The sequence below is a fragment of the Poecilia mexicana genome, unplaced genomic scaffold (assembly GCF_051168715.1).
Source record: "Poecilia mexicana isolate PSO_F unplaced genomic scaffold, ASM5116871v1 scaffold_11, whole genome shotgun sequence".
In the NCBI taxonomy this organism is placed as follows: domain Eukaryota; kingdom Metazoa; phylum Chordata; class Actinopteri; order Cyprinodontiformes; family Poeciliidae; genus Poecilia; species Poecilia mexicana.
The window spans coordinates 14,030,458-14,053,097 of NW_028263380.1; the positions used below are offsets into that span (position 1 = coordinate 14,030,458).

The 22,640-nt window shown below is 39.7% G+C and overlaps 2 protein-coding genes across 2 annotated transcripts; one reads left to right on the top strand and one right to left on the bottom strand.

The window, feature by feature from the left end:
- The first annotated feature begins 2,836 nt into the window (after positions 1–2,836).
- Positions 2,837–15,407, top strand: stmn2b (stathmin 2b). The gene is made up of 5 exons (XM_014997428.2): positions 2,837–3,101; positions 10,578–10,673; positions 11,281–11,453; positions 11,978–12,169; positions 13,825–15,407. Exons 1-5 carry the CDS (start codon positions 3,083–3,085, stop codon positions 13,882–13,884), a joined length of 540 nt encoding a protein of 179 aa, XP_014852914.1. The 5' UTR covers positions 2,837–3,082; the 3' UTR covers positions 13,885–15,407.
- A 1,960-nt stretch (positions 15,408–17,367) lies between these two features.
- Positions 17,368–22,640, bottom strand: hey1 (hes-related family bHLH transcription factor with YRPW motif 1). The gene is made up of 5 exons (XM_014997431.2): positions 21,418–22,640; positions 21,252–21,327; positions 21,063–21,146; positions 20,871–20,952; positions 17,368–19,108 (listed from the first exon to the last, which is right to left on the bottom strand). The coding sequence occupies exons 1-5, from the start codon at positions 21,618–21,620 to the stop codon at positions 18,438–18,440; spliced, it is 1,116 nt and encodes a 371-aa protein (XP_014852917.2). The 5' UTR covers positions 21,621–22,640; the 3' UTR covers positions 17,368–18,437.

Consider the following 22,640-nt stretch of genomic DNA (forward strand, 5'->3'; position numbering starts at 1 on the left):
TGCATGTGTGCATCTGTATGAAAACCTGTTTAACCTGGTGCGCAGGTTATGGAAGCCCATTACTGCCACTCGAGACAAAAATGAACGCGGTATGTCATAATAGATAGACGCAAAGTTATGATTTTGAGTTTGAAAGCTCACAGTTGTAGGGTTGTATTACAGTGATGATTTCAAAAGTAAAAACTGGTGTCATTAGGACTTTCAAAACATAATTTTGATTATGTGGTTGTGAATCTTCTGTTTTTAGCAAAATAACTTTAGATCTCATATTTATGACCTGCAAATATAAAGTCTGATTTTTTTTAGAAGAAAACTGCAAAAATAATTATGACTTTGTATTTTATATGTGTCTTAATAATGACGCTTGTAAATAGTCTTTAAAAATTCTACTTAATGTGATAACATCAAAAGAATAAGTCTGACACTTAATTTGGGCAAAATTATGAACTTGAAAGTTATAATTGTGACAAATTTTGTACCTCATATTAAATTTTTTTAAACTCATATGACTTCGAAATGAACGTTTTTGCATTTGAAAGTCTTACGCATTATATGTATGATTATTGTAGTCAAACCTTAACTTCCTTTATGTCATTTTTTTATCTCACAATTCTTACTTCAAAATTTATGAATGTAAATATAAAAATCTCGACTTTTCCTGTCATACTTAAGGTCTTAAAATGCTGGCTTTAAACCGCCTCCTGCGGATTATAAAGTCAAAATTGCGACTGAAATTTGTAGTTATGACAGTGACAGTCGTCATCATGCTCTAATAATTAAATATAATTTTAAAGCTCATAATAACTGAAATTCAAAATTGACTTTGAAACTGATATTTATAAAACATTATCTAATAAATAAGAGCTTAAAGTCAAAATTGTGAGATTGAAATTTGTGACTGACACATTTTTGACTTTCAAACTCATAATTTAGACACTGAAAGTTGAAATGCATAATGCAGAATCTCATACTTCGGATATTGAAGCTCTTAGCTAAGGCATTTGGGTTTTTGTTTTTCCAAGATCCTAGATGCCTTAAACAATGAGAATTAAGATTGAAGAACAAGTTTTATCTCTTTATTTCTGTCTGTGTCTTTTCAAATAACCAACCTATTCAAAACACTCATGAATTACATGAGTGCCAAGCTATTTTACGCTTTTTAGTGTTTTTACAATTTCCTTCTGGATTTCTCCAATACTGGTACAAAACCGAGTCAGAAACTCCTTTCTGGTTAATCAGTAGCAATATATAAGGCCTCTGTTCGTACACTTTAAATAAACAGCAAAGTAGCAAATTTCTTATCAGTGCAAACACACACATTTCGATAAGGATCTTGAAGTATGGGGTCACTCTACTTTTCACTTGGGGCAAAAAAAAAAAAAAAAAGACAGATGCAGGTGGAACAACATGAACAAATGCGTCATAACCTGCACACTGCCCAAGAGTACTAAAAGCTTACATGGATCAGAGCCAGCATTAGAGTAATAAATGATTTAACTCTGTGTTTGCCATGTGATTGCTGCGACTCGGTGGATTTCTGTTGGTTGGGATTTGCTGCCATCTTGTGGTGTTTCTTATAAATATATTATTCACTAATTTGATCGTATGCTCACGTTTCCTCTTTTTTTAAAATCTTGACCAATATCCAAGATAATCCAGTTATAATCATTTAAGATACAGTTTGAACTCTCGAGGAGAACTTTCAATCATTACTTCTAATTCACCTTTTAAAAAAAGCAATAAATAAATAGGCAGATAAATTTTAATATTTCAGTAGCACTTCATCGTAGTTTCTTTCGATGCATTTATTTTTATCAACTTGACGGGCAGTGTGCTATGAGCCTACTAAACCGTCACAAAGGAGGAAACACCCATAGTGCAATCAGCCACTAGAGGACCAGCTCTAACTTACAGGAGGACATAAGGGCAATCGGGCCGTAGCTGGGAGAAGGGAGTGTGGCACAATGCAATTCAGGCAGCTAAACGCGCATTTCAGGTCCACAGTGAAGTCAACTTAGAAACTGATATTTCCTCACAATATTTTCAAAGTAAAAGCATGCATTAAACCAAGCAGTTGTAGTTTCTCCTGCACCATTATGCTGATTTGCTTTTCAGTCTGAAACTTTGATGGATAGTAATGCATAAACAACACAAAAACTAGGAGAAAATAAGGAGGGAAATAAAATATGTGAAGTAAGCATAAAGGTAACAAATAGTCTAAGCACATTATTCAGAGTAAAATGGAGGGAAACTAACAAATGCATGTGAAAATAAAGAAAAAAAATATTTACAAGATCTTTGTTGACATTAATGTTTTCTACCCTCATTATTTTCACCTTTTACATACACATTTTTTTTCTTTGATTTTATTTAAAACATACAGATTTGTTTTCCTGTTTAAGTAATTGGGCTATTTTTGTTAAAAAAAAAAAAAAAATATATATATATATATATATATATATATATATATATATATATATATATATATATATATATATATATATATATATATATATATTTTATATATATATATATATATATATATATATATATATATATATATATATATATATATATATATATATATATATATATATATATATATACTGTCATAGGCTACTGTTGTGTGTTTCAATTGGAATCAACAATTTTTCAGCCAAAGATTTTTATACAGCTTTTTGGATATTTGTCTAATACCTAAATGGCCAAATTTATTTGTTTTGTTTGTTTGTTTGTTTATTTATTTATGTTAACTTACTGTCTCCTCTATGTCTTCCATTCCATAGTGCCTAAATCAATGTTGTGAATGTGGGATAATAATTATAAGAAGGGGCGGGGGAGGGGGGTGGATCGCAAAATATCTGCTTTTATTTTGAAGTATTTAATCAAGACTTCCGGTGTCGTCCTGGTTATTTGTCGCTGCCTTTCCTGCAGCTCAGCACAGACCACCAGGCGCACCGGCAGCCCCCGTCTCTCTCTGCTGACTCAGTGCCTTAACAGCAGTCCCTTCACCCGGTGATACACCATCCAGACACCGACGCACATTTCTCCGGCCAGCTCACCCCAGCGACACTCTTCAGACATGGCTAAGACCGCAATCGGTGAGTTCTTATTTTTCTCAGAGATATTTTCCCTGACATCAACGAACGAGGCAGGTTTCGGGGTGATGATGATGATGATGGTGGTGGTGGTGGTGGTGGTGATGGTGAGAGGCAGTGGCGACACCCATGGCACAAAAGGATGCTGAGGGCTGTGACAGTAGGGAGCGGCCAAACTCACTCTGCAACTCACTTCTTTATGTTGAAGTTGGGACACTGTGGCATATTTATGTATTAATTGAATTGCAGCTGTTATAATTTAATCCTTGTTTATTTATTTTTTGCTCAATTTAAAATTTCACACAGATCAATATGGGTCGGAGTGGAATTCAGTCAGTGACGCATATGCTTATTCAGCCTGCATTCTGATTAATGCATGTAACTAAATAAAAAAAATAGATATATATTTTGGGTTTTTTTTTGTTATTCCTTTATGGAAGCATGGTTGTATCGCTGCAGCACCTGCCCCCTTCACTGCCTGACTCAGAGCCGTGCAGCATAATGCAGCTCCAGCGACCCCACCCAACGTCCCCGCTCCGTTAAAAAGCCGCTCCCCGGGGTGTGAAACGTCTCACCGTCACAAATCTCCCGTTTTATTAAAGAAAAACTGGGTCATCCTCACTGTCTGTGTCTGCTTAACCCATTTTCTACGTGACCGCTGTATATATGTAGGAAGGAGGGAGAGAGGGGGAGAAAAAAAAAAGGAGCACCCTTATCAAGAATTACTCTGCTGTCGAGGGAATAATTTACGACTGAAAAAGGAATATTATACTCCTAATCCTGTTAGGAAGATTATTGGATGAATTTGCTCTATAGCTATATGCTCTGGGGGGGAGGGAAAAAAAAAGATGGCAGCGTTAGTTAGAAATAGGAATAAATAAAATGAGATGGCTGGTTGGGAGGCAGGCCTTCTGTGACATTTATTGTATTTTATTTTGATGCTATTAAGCAACAGCTTCAAGAACAGAATCTTAGCTGCTAAAAATAAATGAGCTTTAACGTTTATGCACAAGTGCATGAATGGCGTGTTTGTTTTCTGGTTGGCAGAGCAGGTAATGGAGGGGCGTGCATGGGGGGGGCGGGGGTGCAGTGGCGAGGGTCCGGGATGTCTGAGCTCTGGGACACTTAAAACACCGGCCTCTCCTCCTCATTTATCCTCCTCCTCCCTGCTTTTTTCTTCCTCCTGCATGATCTTGAGTTGAGCTGCAGACAGGCAGAATGGGATGGGCACGGAAAGCAGCCATGATGCCAGTCATCGCTCTGTGGGTCACTGAGTTCATTTAGACCAATTTCTTTTCTTTTTTTTTTCTTTTTTTGCAGTAAAGCAACAAAGAGCTAAGTAAGCATTTATTGTCTAACAGCAGCAGATCTTCATTCTGCATGAAGATTAATTCTATTATTACTATTCTTTTTATTATTATGATATCTAAGGACTTAAGTTGATGATAAATACTGCTTGTCATTTCCAATTAAGTGTGGTGATCATTTATCTCCAGGTTGAGGCCACAGACATCAATCCCTTTGTGTCTGGCAATGGAAATGATCCAATAATGTCCACCCTAAAATCAATAGATAAGGGCTTCTTAAGTGAAGTTCTATTAAAAGGTCATGTTCTCTGAATCTTAATTCAGTATTAACTCAGATTAGTTCCTAACCAATATGTGTATGCAGGGAACCATATGGATTTTGCTCAGACACAAATTGTGAATGGGCTCGAATTCGGGGTTTTTTTTTTTTTTCAAATTTGTGTTAATCCCAAAAGGGAAATAAATGTTGTAGTAACTCAAACCAAGTTTCTTCATAGTCAATATATGTGGTTAAAGCTGTGGAGAAGAAGGTTCTCCTGTAGTGGTCTGTATTACAGCAGATCTGAAGGAGCCTCTGACTGAAGACAATCTTATAGTTGAATCTTTGCACAGTAAACGCTAAGTCACAAACCAGTCCCCCCAAAAAGTGATAATTTTACTTTCTACACTGCTTTGCAATGGAAACATGTTAAAATATCACTAAGCTCAGCATCCTGGATCCACTTTTCATATAAACAGTAGCTTTTATGTAAATAACTGCACAGTCCCAGCATAGCAGTGGTTAAAAATAAATATTGCTGGCAAAAAAAAAAAAAAAAATCAGTTTCAATGTGGTAAAGGTCATCCTTGGTCTTGACCACTCCTGGAGGGGGTGTTACTACTGCAGCTAACTTCACTTTTTAACAAAATCTCACGTCCAGGAGCCAGAATTACTACCCCTTTAATAGAAAAGTCTCCTGGATTGTTCATCCCATTGGTATTTATGACCATTGTTGTTACGGGCATATCTGCACGATCTGCCCCTGGTTCATAACTCGTCCTGATTTATCACCGGTTGGGTCCCATCGATCTGCACGGCACACTCCCATTGCTGGCCTTTGATGACTGTTGCTCCTAATGACAGGCTGAGAGGAGGAGGAGGTGACATCAATCCTGCTGGCGACGTTTTTGCTGAATGTTTATCACATCTTAATATTAGATCGGCGACAGTACAGGCAAATCAACAGCCTTAATGGTTATTGTGCTCTCAGTTGATTTTATTGTTTTAGCCTTTTATCAAGGTACATCTCGTGGAGCAGGGGATTCAAGAGATATTTTAAATAGACAATATTCAATAAAATGCATTGATGCTTTGTCCATTGTGCTCAAAATGTGTTTTAATCTCTTCAGTTTAAAAGGTTCGGGTCCTATTTAAGTCATTCCAGGTGGGAAGAGGATTATACGTTCAGTTTGTAATGAAGTGGGGGGGGGGGGAAGATTCTCCTTTTTGTGTAACAGAAGGTTCTTATGATTGAAACCCAGGATCCTATCTAGATCTAGAGAATGTTATCTCTATGCAGTTTGATGTATTTCTAGACCACAATGCTGTGAAAGCCACAGCACCAAATGCGGAGCCTTGGAGAACACCTTCTGTCACATTCAAACAACAGCAAAGAAAGACCATTGAATAGAAAACACAGTTTACAACAAGAAAGATATTTTTAGAAATCATCTTATTGCTCGGTGTGGTAAAATGTTGTCTTATGGTGTTTGTGTTGCCTCATATTTTGTGCCAGGCTATCAATGGAAACTATCAGGAAACTGTCCACAAATGGACTATTCCTCTGAAATATCAGTAGATTTGAGTCTTTATAGATACATGTACTGCAACTGGAAGTCTCAATTACTGGAATCTCATTACCAGCTCTCCACTCGCTGTCCTTGATCGTCTGGGTCCCATAACGATCCATTTAACGATCCGGTTTGCTCTTGCGATAGCTTCATAATTTCATGTTTATATTGTTGCTGTAAAGTTGCTGAACAGTCGTCCTCAAACCCAGAGTGCTGTGAAAGCTACAGCACCCAGGGGGGCCTATGGGCCTTCGATGAACATTGCTGCATGTTTGTTGTATGCCTTTTATGGTTAGATTACTCAAAGTGACTGTAAAAATCCCTTTAGTAACGGTGGGTTCTGCAAGATTAGATGGAGGCAGAAGCAGAGAGGAAAGAAAGATGGGAAAACAGCCAATGCAGGTGTGGCGGTTTGTGCTGACAAAGGGAAACGCGTAACCGAGTGGGGGTGGGGGTGGGATGAGGGTGACAAATATTAAAAATGACGAAAGAAAGAGAGAAAACATCAGCAACAGATGAGATGGAGGACAGGAGCTGCAGAAAGTGCCAAAACGAGAGAGCGGTGCTCTCTGAGGATATTGATGATCCGGGCTCTTTGGTTGATGGATTGGAAGCGGAAGTGCACTTTGATGGGTGCGTCAGTGGTCAAGATGGGAAGTGAGGCGCAGACATGCTGACCTGGCTGGTTGGAAACCGCCTGTGGGAAGCAGAGAGAATCATTAAAAATGTTATCATCCCCCGTCTGACAGCATTTCATCCCGTCTCAGCCGGGAACAGGAATGTGACCACGTGCATGTGTTCAAACACTCTCTGTGTTGCTCTGTCACTGCGGGTCATTTGTCATTTTTATGTGTCAGATCTAAGGAGGATGTGTTATATTACACTGCTTATTAAGAGACGTGCGGTGGCACTTTAATGGATTTTGTTCCATGGGGAACTTCATATATTTTGGATTATGGATACATTAGAAAAATGAGACCTAGGGAAACGTTTCAGCTCATTTTAAGTATCTATTGTGTAAAATGTTCAGAAATTAAATCTGCTTTGATACGGTAAAACCTCACCTCAGAGGCTACAAACGAAATTAAATAAGATTACAGCTCAAGTAATTTTTGAGTTTACGTGCTGGCTGCACTGAACTTTTTATTGTTATTTTCTCTGCATAATATTTTTCTGTTACTGGGGTTATCGGGGTTATCTCAACAGTTTGAAGCAACTCAAGGTTTTATGGAGCCTTAAGTAGAATTATGATTGGGTTAACTTCTAGCTAACCCAATCACATTTTTTTTTTTTTTTACAGATTAACCAGTTTGCCACGACTCATAGACACAGCTACAATGCAGGAGTATTAGAAGAGCAGCCGCAATTAGATGCATTGTTTCCAAATGTTTATATTGGTAAAATGATCTGGAATGAGAAATTCATGTCGCAAATCAGTCAAAAGTTTGTATTTAGGTAAGATTCTTCTTCTGCTCTCATTCCTGCAGTTTAGCAGTACTATTTCACCAGTGGCGACTCTTAGTGTTTGAGAAGAGAACGGCAGAGACTGAGCCAAAGATTAACTCTGAACAAGCTTTCAGGACCCTCAGTTACTGCTCAGTTTATTTCACACCGATCAATTAATATTCATGAACATTCAAACTCAAACTTATCTCTATTGTTATTACAGACTAACGATTAAACTACAAAAATTTTTTCCCCCTCAAACTGGATTGATGCACTTGCAAAGAACTCTAGTTTACATTTCATGTGAACCTAGAAATGAAAAATGCAACAGAAATTATTGAATAATCATTAAATTAAATAATCATTAAAGTATAAACAATACTTTAATGATTTTAATGAATGAAAAACAACAACAACAAAAACTACCTCAATACTAAATAATATTTGAAAACTAACATTCAAATTATTAATTTTACTTAGTTTCACATAGCTGCTACATTTCTAAACATGTCCTAAACATGAATTATAGAGGGAGAGCAGGTGGAAATTCCCGGTTAAAATCCCGTTCCTTCCTGGTAATAGTACGGGAGTTGGGTCAGGAAGGACTCCGGTGTAAAACATGTACCAAGTCTGTGTGCATGCAGACACAGAGAGCCTTAATCTGGACCATAGATGTACTGGTTTAAGGACATTTGCTTAAATCTGAAGCTAAATGTTTATTGAAATAATCAGCATTGTGAAAAAAATATATTAGTTATACTCAAATGCTTTAAAAGCCCCATAAATGATCAAAAATAATTAACGATTCCACTGAATTGTTAACGGTTTCAGATGTCAACAAGGTGCTAGAAAATGGCTGCTGGAGTCTTGACAGAAACACAGCGTTGGTGAGGGACCTTCAAATGTTTCCCAGCCCCCCCACGTAATCAGGGGGAACAGGGCAATCCGCTAATTACAGACTGAAGTGCTTTCCACCTGAGGTGGCCGCTTCAATTAGGCTGTCTTCAGGGCAGTCGACTATGGCAGATATTCCTCAGGGGTTGTCACTCCTGGCTGAATCTATTTGTGATTCCTCTTCAAATCAAACAAGTGTCAGTGTCAGTGTAAGGAACCATCAGCAGCTGTTTCCTCATTTCCATACCTTTCAAGTGAAAGGAAACTCTGTTTCATTTCCATTTTTAACCCCAGTCTGCGTTACTCTCTGTTCCTTTCTTCTCCAAAGTTTTAATTTCCCCTTGCTGTGCTCACTCTCTCCCACGTATTCCTCAGGGAATGGGGTTAACAAGACCATCAGAGAGTAGTGAGAGCTACATGTGAGAGTTCATCACATTACTCGGGCGTCTGCCTGTCTGCAGGGCAGAAAGTGAGGTACGGAGAGCTGCAAATAAGCACATAAGAAGGAGATTTCCGATTAATCATCCTCTAACCGTATTGCTTCTTCACTGTAAATCTGACTTCTGCCGTTGCTACTGTATCCTGCTGCTAATCATGAATCAAAAGTGCCACATTTCAGCCCTGCAGGCCTTGTGCTCTGGGTGATGGATGATGCCGCTCTGTGACAGCCGGCATGCAGATCTTGCAGTATGGTGCAGGGTGCCTTGAGAGAGCAGAAATGCTTAATAACCCGCAGTGTGTTGCAGATATTGTTCCACCTTTTTCCCTGCAGGGACTGCTGATAAATCCACACAGCAAAGTATTTTAGATGCCAAAAAAAAAAACAAGGTTAGAAAAGGTTGGTTGTTCCCTGTATTTGTTTTCTCTGTCTGCTCTCTGAAGCACATCTTTCCTCGCCACTAAGCAGGCCGCACGTTGCCAAGTCCACTCAGCTACGACCGCATTTGGCTGCAAAAAGTTGTTCTTTTATGTCAAAGGAAAAACCTAATTTATGTCCTTAAAAGAGCTATGAAACACTTTTTCATTTGAATATTCTTAACGACGTGCAACGATGCACGTTCAAGAAAGTTTTAGATCGATTAAATATTTTAGAAATATATTTAGTTGATACCTGGAAGAACAGGATGGATTTTCTTTGTTTGAAAATAACAAACTTTTATATTAGCATGAGTTGCAGATCTGTTCTACTCTTTCGCTGCTGCTGCTACTGAATCCATGTTAAAAAGTAAAACAGATGCCAAAAAGACAATAATATATAAAACAAGGTTAGACAAGGTTGGTTATTGGGGTTCTTCTTCATTTTTTTTTCCATCTGTGTTCCCTTTTAATCGCTTTATTCCTCTCCACTAAGCTGTCTGCATGTTGCCAAATCCAGCCTGTTAGAATTGCTGCCCGCTTTATCAACGTTTTGGACAAAGAAACGGCCTCGACATGAAGAGCGAGGCTGCTGCCTACTGCGGATAAGCAAACCTCAAAACAGATCATCAAAACCAAACTGGCAATATACATGAAATACTGCCTTTTTTGTTGTTGTTGTTATTTTTCAGTGACATATCTCTGATGTTTGGTTGCATTAACAAGATAAATTGCCAGGATTTAAAGGGACGACGCAATGGAAGCATCAATAAATAATACATCAAAATAAAATGCATAGTCGATGATGTGTTGCGAATCCTGCGGGGACGTGAACGTCGAAGCTGCTCAGGGAAATTAGGCCAAGTGAGGAGGCATCCATCACACTTTCCTCGCAAGGAAGACAAAGGGAGATGAAAGCAACTCAGCCGCATCAGACATGCTTTGATGAGGAGGTTTTTCTTTCTCTGAATAGAAAAAAAAAGTCTTCGCGTTTACATCAAAGGTCTTGTGGCATAAAAGTAGGTTAATAATGTTTCATCTTTTTCTGTGTCACCGGGTTAATATTGCCTTCTTGTTCATACGTGAGGAGCACAGCTGGAATCTGCACACGATAAGAAAGCAATCATGCTTCCGTTTGTCTCCACAGCTTACAAGGAGAAGATGAAGGAGATTTCTGTCCTCTCTCTCATATGCTCCTGTCTGTACCCCGAGAGCCGCAAAAACATTTTGGGGGACTTTGAAGGTAGGAGGGAATCCTCACAGGAAGCATTTTCATCTTTAGTGAATATGGGCGTGGGCTGGCATGAGATTTGCACGGTATATTTGCCACTGTTTCATGGTATTCCACAAAAATATAAAACAAAACAATGTAGCAGAATTGAATATCTTTCTTAAAAAACACAGAAGTGGAGATATTATTTCTACTGCAAGGAAGATATTTTATTTATAGTTAAAATGTTGTGAGTAATTAATTACTCACAGTTTTGCCGGGAAAATCGGTCTTTGATTGAAACTTGAAATGGAAGAGCAGGCTGGGGGAGGGGCAGCACTGCGTGAAAGACGATACACACTGGAAGCGCCGCAGTGCTATGAGAAGCTATGAGAATCATTTGGCAAATTAAACACATGTTGGACATGGTTGATGGAAAATCACAGGAGGATTTTGTGCCCCTCCTGCTCCTCCAAACAGTAGGGTCACTGTGATAGAAAATATTAGCTGTTTTGAATCTGAAACGTTCAGTGGCCGTGCTACGCCTCGATGCCAGCCCATTCCTGTAAGCAAACAGATTTGAGTTAGAATTCATAAGGCGGCAGCTGACAGTCTTTCTGTTTAATGCATTCTCCTGCAGACATGGACATCAAGCCAATCAACAAGCGTGCGTCAGGTCAAGCCTTTGAGGTCATCCTAAAGCCGCCCTCTCCTACTTCTGATGCGGCTCACTGCATCACCAGCCCCCCAAAGAGGGACATTTCCCTGGAGGACATCCAGAAGAAACTGGAGGCGGCCGAGGACAGGAGGAGAGTAAGGAGACTTCCTGTCGCTATGGCTGCAGCCAGATGCCAAATATCGCTTTGCTTCAGTAAATGACAATGTCTTGATTCTGGACATTCGGCTAACTCTACTTCAAATCTCATAAAAACTCACTGAATGTCAAACATCAGCTCCAGATGAATTAAAAACACCCCATCAATCGTGAGCTAATTCTTGCATCTCATTGATTCAAACGTCAATACAATGAGGACCTGGTACATGAGGCGATCCATCAACAAATCAATTATATAATCATCCTCCAGTCAATACGACTGCTTGATTGATTTCTTTGTTGCTACATTTCCACTATCACAGCAGCTACTCTAGATCACATTTTGAGAAAGAAAGGAAGGCAAAAGAAGTGAAATACTTCCTGTAGTTTTACTCATTTATCCCGACAGTGTTAATATCCGATTCATGTTCATCTTCTGAGATCTTTGAGTGGCTTTTCAGTAAGTTCCTGTCATGGTATTGATCTGAATCCTCTCATTCTCATCGCTCTCCTCTTCTTTCAGTCCCAGGAGGCGCAGATCCTCCGGATCCTCGCCGAGAAACGCGAGCACGAGCGCGAAGTGCTGCTGAAGGCCATGGAGGAGAACAGCAACTTCAGCCGCATGGCTGAGGAGAAGCTGCAGGTGAAGATGGAGCAGATCGAGGAGAACCGGCAGGCCTACCTGGCGGCCATAATGGAGCGCCTGCAGGAGAGGGTGAGGAGAAGGGAATCAAGAGAAGAATGTGAGATGGAAAACTGGGGAGGACTCGTGCAGGAAGACAGGAAAATAATTTTCAGGGTGGTAGGTTGCAGCAGAAAGGCGAGGTAAACCCTGGAAAAGTGGTTCACACATGGACAATCGTGGTCATCTGTTATTTGTTCTTGTCTGTTGTCCACTTTCCTCCTCCAATATTGTTTGAGGTAAAAGAAAAATATCATGAAAAGCAGACAAAAGTCTAAAGAAACTGGGAAGTCCTCCAGAAAGCCTGAACAACTATCGATCCAGACCATTTCAGAAAACTACAAGAAAATGTTGCTGCCAAAAATAAATGCATCTCATGCAGCTGGAACATTTATTTTCAATTGTTTGTAAGTAAAATTATTCTAACTATATTTTCTAGAAGCCTGTTAGTTTGACTATTAGGTTATTTAATTAAATGGTCCGTTAAATGGCTTTTCAGATAAGAAGGAGAACTGAATGGAGACCACCAGCAGAGGGCGCTCTTTCTAAAGAAGTTCAAGGAAGAACTCAATAAGTGAAAAATCAATTTCATTTGGACGCCTTACATGACAACTCCCAACCAAGCTGAATCATACTTTAAAATGGATTAAAAAAACATTTAAAATTGCTGCAATTGCAAAATATAAGATATGTAAATAAAAATAAAACCCACAGTAAGTTTTAGTATAAAACTTTATTTACGTCTGTCTAGTAATTCAGATGAGTCTTAAAGAAAAATGTAAAAGTTTATGAAGAGGAGTTTATTTCTCAGAGTGGGGTCTGCTGCTGAAAAACCCAGATCAACATGAGTTAATTTCTTCTGCTGCACAGCTTTTCATTGTGTGGTTGTTGATAAGATTAGCTTTGGTTGATGGCTTATAATGGTTTGTACTGAGTGGGATGTTTGATGTGGGTCCTTTTGTTTATTGTTGTGCTGTCATTGCTGGATGACTTGTTTTAAACTGAGTTTCTCACTTGGGAGATTTTTGAGATGATGGTAATTATGATTGTTTCAGTGTTGTGGGGTAATTCATTTAAATCCTTAAAATGAGCCAACAAAACTGTAAAATTATTCCAGAGTTGGACGGGAGAGTAGTGAACAGATAGTAAGACTGGAGTGATGTGTCTTGCAAAAGTATTCATGACACACTATCGCCACTGTGGAGCATGATCATGGCAACATGAGGCTGTGAAGATGGTTTTTTCTTTTGTTTTTTAGTAAACCAGAGAAACTGGTCAGAGTTGATAGGAATGAATAGAGCTAAATAGAGTTTAGTTCCTGGATGAAACAACCTGAAAGTTGGTCTAGATCCAAGCATATTCATGTTTCAGAATGGCCCAGTCAAAGTCCAGACCTATATCCAATTGAACATCTATAGAAATACCTTTTGGATGTCATGATTCCCATTCAAATTTTATTGAAATTGAACTATTTTGGAAAGAAGAGGGTCATATGCTGAGTAAAAATCGCACAATATTGTGATTTTTCTAAGTAACAAAATGCGTTACTGCCCTTCTATTCTGTATTTATGGCATTAATTGTGCATGTCCACCTGATAAAATCGCAATAAAACTCGGACATTTGTAGTCGCTACAATCAAATGTCCAAAAAACCCGATATAATTTTTTTTTTTTTTTTATTTCCCCAGGAGAGGCATGCTCAGGAGGTGCGCAGGAACAAGGAGCTGAGAGAAGAGTTGATGCCATGAGAGGCCCCGACGGCCTCTACACCCCCCTCACCCACCTTCAGTCACCACCTCCCTTCTGAGGAACACCTCCCTCCCCACCTCGTCCTACATGTCCACACCTCTCCACCCGTCTCCCTGACATACCCACCCCCCTCTTGTATTGCTACGAAACTTTGAAGAAACGCCACCCTGAGATAGCGGGAGATTCAAATAGGGTTCGGGGTGGAAAGGATTGCAAAAATGTTAAAAAAAAAAAAAAAAAAAAAAAAAGGAGGAAAACTATCATCTCCTATCCTTTAAAAAAAAAAGAATGTTTTGTTCAAACATGAAGAAAAAAATCCAATTGACACCTGACAGCGTTTTTTTTTTTTGTAAATACTTCTTTTTTGTTATATACAGTCCGATACAAGCAGCAAAAGTATTGATTGCAGTGTGCCATTTTTATATATAGGTTTCTTCTCCCTGCTTATATAAAAATATATAAATGGATGTAATGATCTGTTCACTTTTTTTTCTTTCTTTACTCTCATTTCAGCCTGAGAATGTTTGTTTTAGGTTTCTCTCGTGTGGTAACAAGCTTAGGTGTTTGTTGTGAGTTTGCCAGCTAGCTGATGTTTTGCCGCAAACAGGTTTTGCGCCTCCCCACCACAAAAGCCTGCTTGCACGAGCGGGGCGCAGAGTCGGGAAAGTCGCCAAAAGAAACGGCGGTGTCGCTGGTTTTTGCAAGCCGGCTTTTTTGTGGGGGACTGCCAGCTGTTTCTGCACATCTGCTCCTGCGAAAATAGGTAGTGACTGTACTGCAGGAGAACATGATAGCATTTAATGAGCCCATCCTCGTCCTCCTTCACTTCATTTCCATCTCTCTTTCCCACACACACACACACACACACGTAGGCCGTGAAATCACTCACACGCTCTCCACACAGCACAGGAAAATACCTTTCATGCACCGTTAATCTCATAAAGCTTCCCTCAGAAATGGCACTGTTACATCCTTGGATGCCGCTGTCGCATACAGCACCTCTGGTAAAGTTTGGGTCTGTCGTTATAACACTGGAGCGCAGCAATCTCCAATTTAATCGTACTAGAAAAAATACAGCGCATCTCTTACTTCTTCTCTCTTCATTACATCATTCAACTTTCCCCTGAAACACAGCAAATACTGGCACAATGAAGATATTTAAGCCATAAGAGGCATGACTGCATTAATGATCAATAGAAATAGTATTTCTAAGAGTAAACTTGAATGCGTTGCAACGACGGGTGCTTGGATGGTCACACACGCACACTTGGCCCGTAGATGTGTGTGAGTGGGTGTGTGAGTGAACTGCACAGAGACCAGGTAGTTAGTGTGTTGATATGTTTAGATGTAAGAACCAACAACAATACAGCGTGTAACGATTGTCAGAAAGTTAGACACAGGCAGTTAGTTTCCTTCCTGACTCTCTTTCTCTCCTCCGTCCATTTGTGTGTTTCCTCCTCTTCCACGTATATCTTTGTGAGCAAGCAGTGGTTAATAAAGATTTGGGGTTCAGTGAATAAAACTGGCTTTGAGAGTGATTTCTTTCAACAAAAAAAAATGTAAATACACATTTCTAGTTGTGACTTTGCAGAATATTTATGTGCTTCTTCATTAACGGTCGTCTGACCACTGGTCTGACCATCTATTTCTTCAGCAAAGCAGAGAAAATTGTCTATCCACTTTTGAATGTTTGGAGCAGGTGCTGGTGACTTACAGATTATAAATCCATCACAGGACAAACACAGAGACATATAGGACAAACAACCATGCACTCACTTGGCAATTTAGAGAGACCAATTATCCCAGCATGCATGTTTTAGGATTATGAGTAGAAGCTGGAGTTCCCAGAGAGAACCCAAGCATGAACATTCGAATTGCTACGCAAAAAAACAACCAAAGAAATTGTCAATAGTCCCACTTTACAAACATATCCAATTATACAAAAGTAATCTAGATTAATACAGTTCAATACATTTTAGTATTATAGATAAGAGTCAGATTTATTCATGGGTTCATCAGAATTTTTGAAGCTCTTGCTATGTTACAACAAAACTGATTATATTTATGTCAAAATACTTAGAATGCAATTTTAGCGAGCTTGAAAAGAAAATCAGTTGTTTCTCTAAAACGTACTGAGGGACTTTTATTCATACATTACTGGGATAAATGTTCAATAAGTATCCCATATACTCATTGCCAAAAGCATTTGCTGCACCTTTCCAAATCAGTTAAGTTGTCCCAGTCTCTTCCATGGTCATATGTATTGGTTCTACAAACATTTTGGGAAATGGTTCAAGCTCAAGCTTGTCAGATAACTCATTAAGAATTTGGACATGAAGGAGACGTGGCCTTGAGCTTTTGTAGTCTACTGTGTTTTCCCTGCAGTACCAAGTCTAACCAGATGATGTCACTGTAGATCAAATCCGCGTATATCTAAGAGTTACCAGAAGAAGACGTCGTAATAGTGTAATACAATACGTTAACTCCTGAAGTTTGGCTTTAGTTAAGCCCTCTGCGTTTCTATTCAGTCATCGTTAGACTTGTAAAAATTAACATTCTCTTATGCTACAAAAAATGGGATGTGTGAGACGAGAATGGAACAACAACTGGAGCAGTGTGTTGTTTTCTCGGTACTTTTGGCAAAAGAATAGCATAAATCACAAAAGCCCCAAATTACAGACATTCATTCTGTACATCATCATATGTAAACCTCTGACTTTAATTGTAATAATTGTTATAGCAATTGCAGTGTACTTCCCATATGGCCTCCATTAACTAATCAGTTATTCTGATCTCCGAGGAAGAAGGTTTTATGGCCAGTAGATGGAGACAAAACACAAGTGTTCGACAACAAAAATCTGACTTTTAAATATGAGCATAAGTATGAAAAACCAAAGGGAAACGTTTGCATTTGAAAAGCCAAGGAACTGGTTGTATATTGGCAAGATCTTAATGCAGAAAAAGAAGGGATGGCGTGTCCGGGCTGAGAACAGAAGGAGCAGCTGGTCCAGCCTGAAATGATGGCAAAGAGACAAAACTCTTCGCTTTTGGACTTCCTTTCTCACAACCCCTCTCTTCTGCTCCCACCTTTGATTTCTTTCTTTCTCCTCTTCCCTTCCTTCCCTCCCTCACCTAGTCCTGCCATCCTCCTCTCTTCCTTTCATTTTTTTATCCTCTCTCTTTCTTTCTTCCTTTCTTTCTTTCTTTCCCTCCTCCAGTTCCCACGGAGCGCACGGGTCCGGCCGGGCCTGCTATTGTCCAGGATATCCCCGCCTTGTTAATGGTTTCCTGTGCACACACAGAGGGCCACTGAGAGAAACAAGCAGCCGCATCTGATACCAGCCGTCGATACTGCACACACACATAAAAACACACACACACACACATTCACAGTCATTGGGAAAAACAGAGAGCATCAACAAGCAAACACACACTCCAGAATGTACACACACTCGGGCAAACGACAATAAATCAACAACATCTACCAGAATGAATGGTTTATTGCAGGGAACATGTCATGAACAGCAGTAACAGAAATGGAAAACTGACAGCTAATTTATTGGCGCTTGTTTGTGCCAATAAACCATACAGGCTGAACGTGAGGACACAAAAAAATGTCTACAACACGAGCCGTTTCAACAATTATGCGATCCTGTTTCTTTGAAACTGATTTGACTTAAAGGGCTTCAGAATTATCATTGGCAACAATGTAACACTCAACAAATAAATGCACACAGATAACTGGAGACAAGGTGAAAAAAACAACAAAAATTTACAAAATATCAATGCAAGATGATGCAGAAACATTCCTAAATGCCATTCTGAACAATCATGTGGTCATGCTTCATTGATACTGAGTTGAGTTTTACTAATACATTTATTGTCGATGCTGTAATACTAAACAAAGTATGCAAATAACTCGGATACGGTGAACGAGCCTAGCCTCGCTTACATCAGAGAAAAAAAACTAATGTGAGAATTCACTACAGAACGGAAACATAAGTTAGGAAGACGGCTTGGGCAACGATGCAGCGTATGATTAGTTGGAGCCAAGCTGGTATTCAAGCTTTTAGTTCGGAGTATCTAGTCAAACAGACACCTGGTTTCAGTTATTACACCCCATAAACTGTCGTAAAAAAGAGGGGTGGGGAAGGGGTTATGTCATGACTCTGAGCCCTGTCCCTCCCCGCTGCAGCCAGGCCATCCAGTCGTCTTCATGCAACTCCAAAGGGGGAGGATGGGGATGTTTTCACCCAGGAACTTATTGAGCATCTGGAGAAGTCATTTCTGATTGGCTGACAAGAGGGTGAAGCTACTGAAGAGGGATGGATCAGCTCCATAAATCCCTTTTTGTTGATGTTTAGTTGTATTTTTATTTATTTATTTATATATAAAAAAACAAAATGTATAAACCTTTTACTATCCTCTGTGGGATATCATCAAAATAGAAAAGACATAACACTTCCTTAGCAGGGAACGTAAAGTCTTGCCCTTGAGTCCGGCTCAGCTGGGAAGTGAAACGAGTCTGTGTAAGCAGGTCGTGCTATTTGAGTCAGAAGGCTCCTATCTCCATGCCCCAGGGTCTGTAGGGTTTGCCCACACTGGCGCTCTGAGCCGGGGGGCTGATGGCAGTGGTAGGGGAGATGATTGGGAAGGCGCCGAAGGCGAAGGGGAAAGCCGAAAGTGAGGAGAGAAGCGGAGGAGAGAGCTTGGATGCTGACGACGGAACCAGGGCCGGGTGCAGAACGGTGGTGGCAGCAGAGGAGGTGGACGGGATCCTGATTGGACCCTGATCCGAGAGCGGGGTGGCGCTGTCGCTACGTCTGCCAGACACGTGAGTCTCTGCGACTAGCGAGGAGGATGTGGGCGAGGTGGAGGAGGAGGGAGACGAAGAAGATGCGGACGTCAGAGGATTATGAGGGCTGCTGGTGGTGCTGCGGGGTAGAGGTGCCAGAGGAGCCCCCTGTTGGTGCTGGAGGAGGATGGGATGCGCAATGTGGGCAGGAGGGGATCCGAAAGCAGAACCCCAGGCCAGGTGACTCAGGCCGGTGTGAGCCTCTCTCTGACTGGCGTAGTTGTTCAGGTGAGAGACGAGGCGGATTCGCAGAGGGTCTGTGCTGTCCAGGCCCTCAATGATGCTGAGATAGCGGGCGGTTTCAGCCAGGCACTCCCTGAAACCCAAACCACGGTAATCCATCGCCAGGGCATGGGCATCAAAGTAACCTGAGGGGGATGAGGAAAGGAAACCACTTAAATTTTACACCACAAAACAAGTTTCCACATCACTAAAGAGAGGCTCTGTAACGTGTAATCATTCCTTCGCCTTTAGGCTAACCAAGACTAACATCCAAAATTGCGATACACGTCAGGTCTACAAATGTATTTTTGTATGAAGGAAGCCATCATTGGTAATTTGATATGCACCGAAAAAAACTTTCCAGTGACTAGAATGAGAAGCTTGATGACCAGTTGCTCTGAAAATGTAAACGTCAGATGTTTTTTTCAGGGATTGAATGCACCAGGAAGTGTTGACAACAGCAATCGCATGGAAGTTGTTAATGAGCTAAGAACACAAAATCTTTTACAAGATGCCAATAAATATTGATACATGTCTCTGGTTCAGTCAGGCTACGAGAGAGCAGGTAACAGGAAGGTTGAACAGATCGCAGCAAAGGTGCTCCGTTTTATTGTTTTGAACTTTCAACCTCTGTCAGTCAGGGAACAGGCTGGATTTGGAAATGTTGGCAACTTTTTGGAAGTAAGAAGATTATCGTCTGTGCTTCTAATGTGAATAATTTATATCTTCTTATATACTACTCTCAGAATCACATGCCAGTCTCAAAGTTAAGGTAGGATTACACATTTGACTAAAATTAGTTCTAGTCAAATGTGTAACTTGGCTTTACCAAAATTGGAGCTCTGAAATTCTGATCAGTACATCTCTTGTAGTAAACAAAACTTGCATTAAAACATAATGAATCAATGTAAATAGTCTGAAAATATTTCTTGTGAGTATTGTTTAAGAGGTTCGTGTTTTGAAGCCATTTCAACTGTTTTTACACTTCAACTTTCTTACCAAGTTAAAGATGTTTTAACTATGGGATTAACTGGCTTTCCCTAAAACTGTTATACAGGTTTAATTTTGTGAAAAACCAACGCAGAGTCCAAGAAGCACTTTTCTCTATTAAGCGAATAGCAACCTCTAAGAATATATATATATATATATATATATATATATATATATATATATATATATATATATATATATATATATATATATATATATATACATACATATATATATAATGTCTTAAAATATGTATACCAGGCTTTATCTTTATGCCACATGTAAACTGATTTTATAACAACATTAATACACTTTGTTTGTCAAGTGGTGTCATAATTTTCCTGGTTGCTTCTATCTGGTTTGTTTTACTCCTGACTGTCTTTGCATTCCTCTTTACTTTATCATTCTTGCACCCTGACCAGTTTGTTGCCTGAACCAGACAAGAGCCGTCATATTCTTTCTTAAAGCACTCCATGCAAAAGGGAAAATCACATTTTATCGTCCCTTTCTTCAGCAAATGCTACACTGACACAGCAAGGCAACCAGACCCACCGGTGTATATTTTGATATGGTATTTCAAACATTACCTCCATGTCTGTGGTTTTATACATTTGCTTATTCTCTGCACAAATTAAAAATAAAATAACCTTGATAGAGAAATCCTAGCCAACATAATAACTAAAATGGAAATACACCCTGATTATTTTTCTGACTGACACCATCTGCCTCGGCTGCCAGAACAGGACACAACATACGGATTATGTTATAATGCACAAACATTTAGACACAGTTGACATGATGGGACCTGCTGATGAGGTTGTGGAAGGCATTGAAAATAAAATTCAGTTATTAGGGTCCCACACAGTCTTGGATTGGCTCTGCAACACACCAATAAGTACAATGCGGTTATGCTTTTACCTTTGCCTCCAGCAGCATGAAGCATCTTGAGGTGATCAACAGTCATCTGCAAAATTTCTGCTTTTTCAAGCTTGGCTGAACCCTAGAGTATGGAAGGGGGGCAATTTTTAATTTAAAAGCAATCCACACACAATATATTTAAAGCATTTTATTGTTGTTAAATGTCTTGTAAAACATTTCTAGTGCGCTCACCTGTTTCTCATAGGCGCTGGGAACCAACCTGCGGAGCTCGCTCAAGCTGTTGTTTATTCTGTCCCTGCGCCGCTTTTCTATAATCTGACAAATTAATAAGACTCCGTTAGGCGTCAGTCTGCTGTCTAAAGCATCAATATATCAATATATATAAAGATTTGATCCATTTCTCGAATCTGATTGACTCACTCCTCTGCGTCTTTTCCGCGCCTGCACCTGAGTTGATGTTGTCGGAGACATGGACCCGAGAGGAGAGCTTATGTTCCTATAGTAGTAAAACAAACGGAATTTCAGCAAAACAAAACTTTATTACCTAAAAAGCTGTCTGACTGTAATTCAGGGATGAAAGTCTTACCCGTTCTCATCTGCACTCTCCTTCTCCACTTCAATAGTTTCATCCAGTTCGCTGTCCGACGAGCTAAAATCGTGATTCCGTTTCATTTTTACGGCTTCAGAGTAGTCCCCCTCGGTGTGTCGTTCGGGTCTGCCAGACGTGCGTATACACAGGTTCGTCCTGAGCGCCTCTGTTTGAAGCGCTCGGCGTTCCCACGGTGTCATTTCAACTGTGCTGCCCGCCAGCGGGGGCGGGGCTTAGCGCTCGAAGGAACCAATCACAAAGCCGCCTGGACTTTGATTGGCAGGGCAGTTGGGGCCAAGCACACACCAGTACACCAGTGCCTCTCGAAGAGACCTGAGAGGGGAATAAAAGTTCAGACGTCTCACTCGGGGAACTATTTTGATGGTCATGAGCGAAATAAGATTATGGCCACATATTTTGACTTGCAAGAAATCTCAGCATGGAATACCCAAAAAGATTTGACAACAACAAACAAACAAACAAACAAAAAAAAGTTAATTTGGACAATGTAAGCAAGCAAATGTAAAGATACTCTGAAAAACAACAACAAAGAACTTAAAAGAATGCACATCTGCAAAATAACCACTTTGGAGACGCAGTACAAGTACAAATGACACAGCAGTGTGGTCTGTGGTCGTTTTGAGTTTCTTCAAGTCGAGAGTTTCTGAGGAGTTTGAGGGCTCTTTGTTTCACAATCAGACCATGATGGGACCACTGGTATTTTTAACTTCTAAAAAAAGACGAGCACTGCTATTCCTGCCATTTAGATCTATTTCTGTTCAAACATTTTAAATCTGCAGCTATGCTCTTCTCTGCACGTGTGTTATCTGTGTCCAAAGCATTTAGCTGCTATGATATATCATAGTTGAGGATAAGCAAATGTAGCCATGTATTTAGACAGAGGTGGGGAGAGTGCCCAAAAATTTTACTCAAGTAAGAGTAGCACTACCTCAACCCATTTTTACTCAAGTAAGAGTAAAAAGCTGCAGTACAAGAAATTTCTCAAGTAAGAGTAAAAAAAGTATTTGGTAAAAAAAAAAAAAAGAAAAGAAAAAAAAGAAAAAAAAAGTCTACTCAAGTACTGAGTAACTGATCAAATTATCAATCATTTAAAATTTAAAAATTACATAGTCTGACAGACAAAAATATAAAATTAAGTGGAAATTTTCACACAATAATTCATGTACGTAACAAAAACTAACAAAATCAGGCAAAAGAAC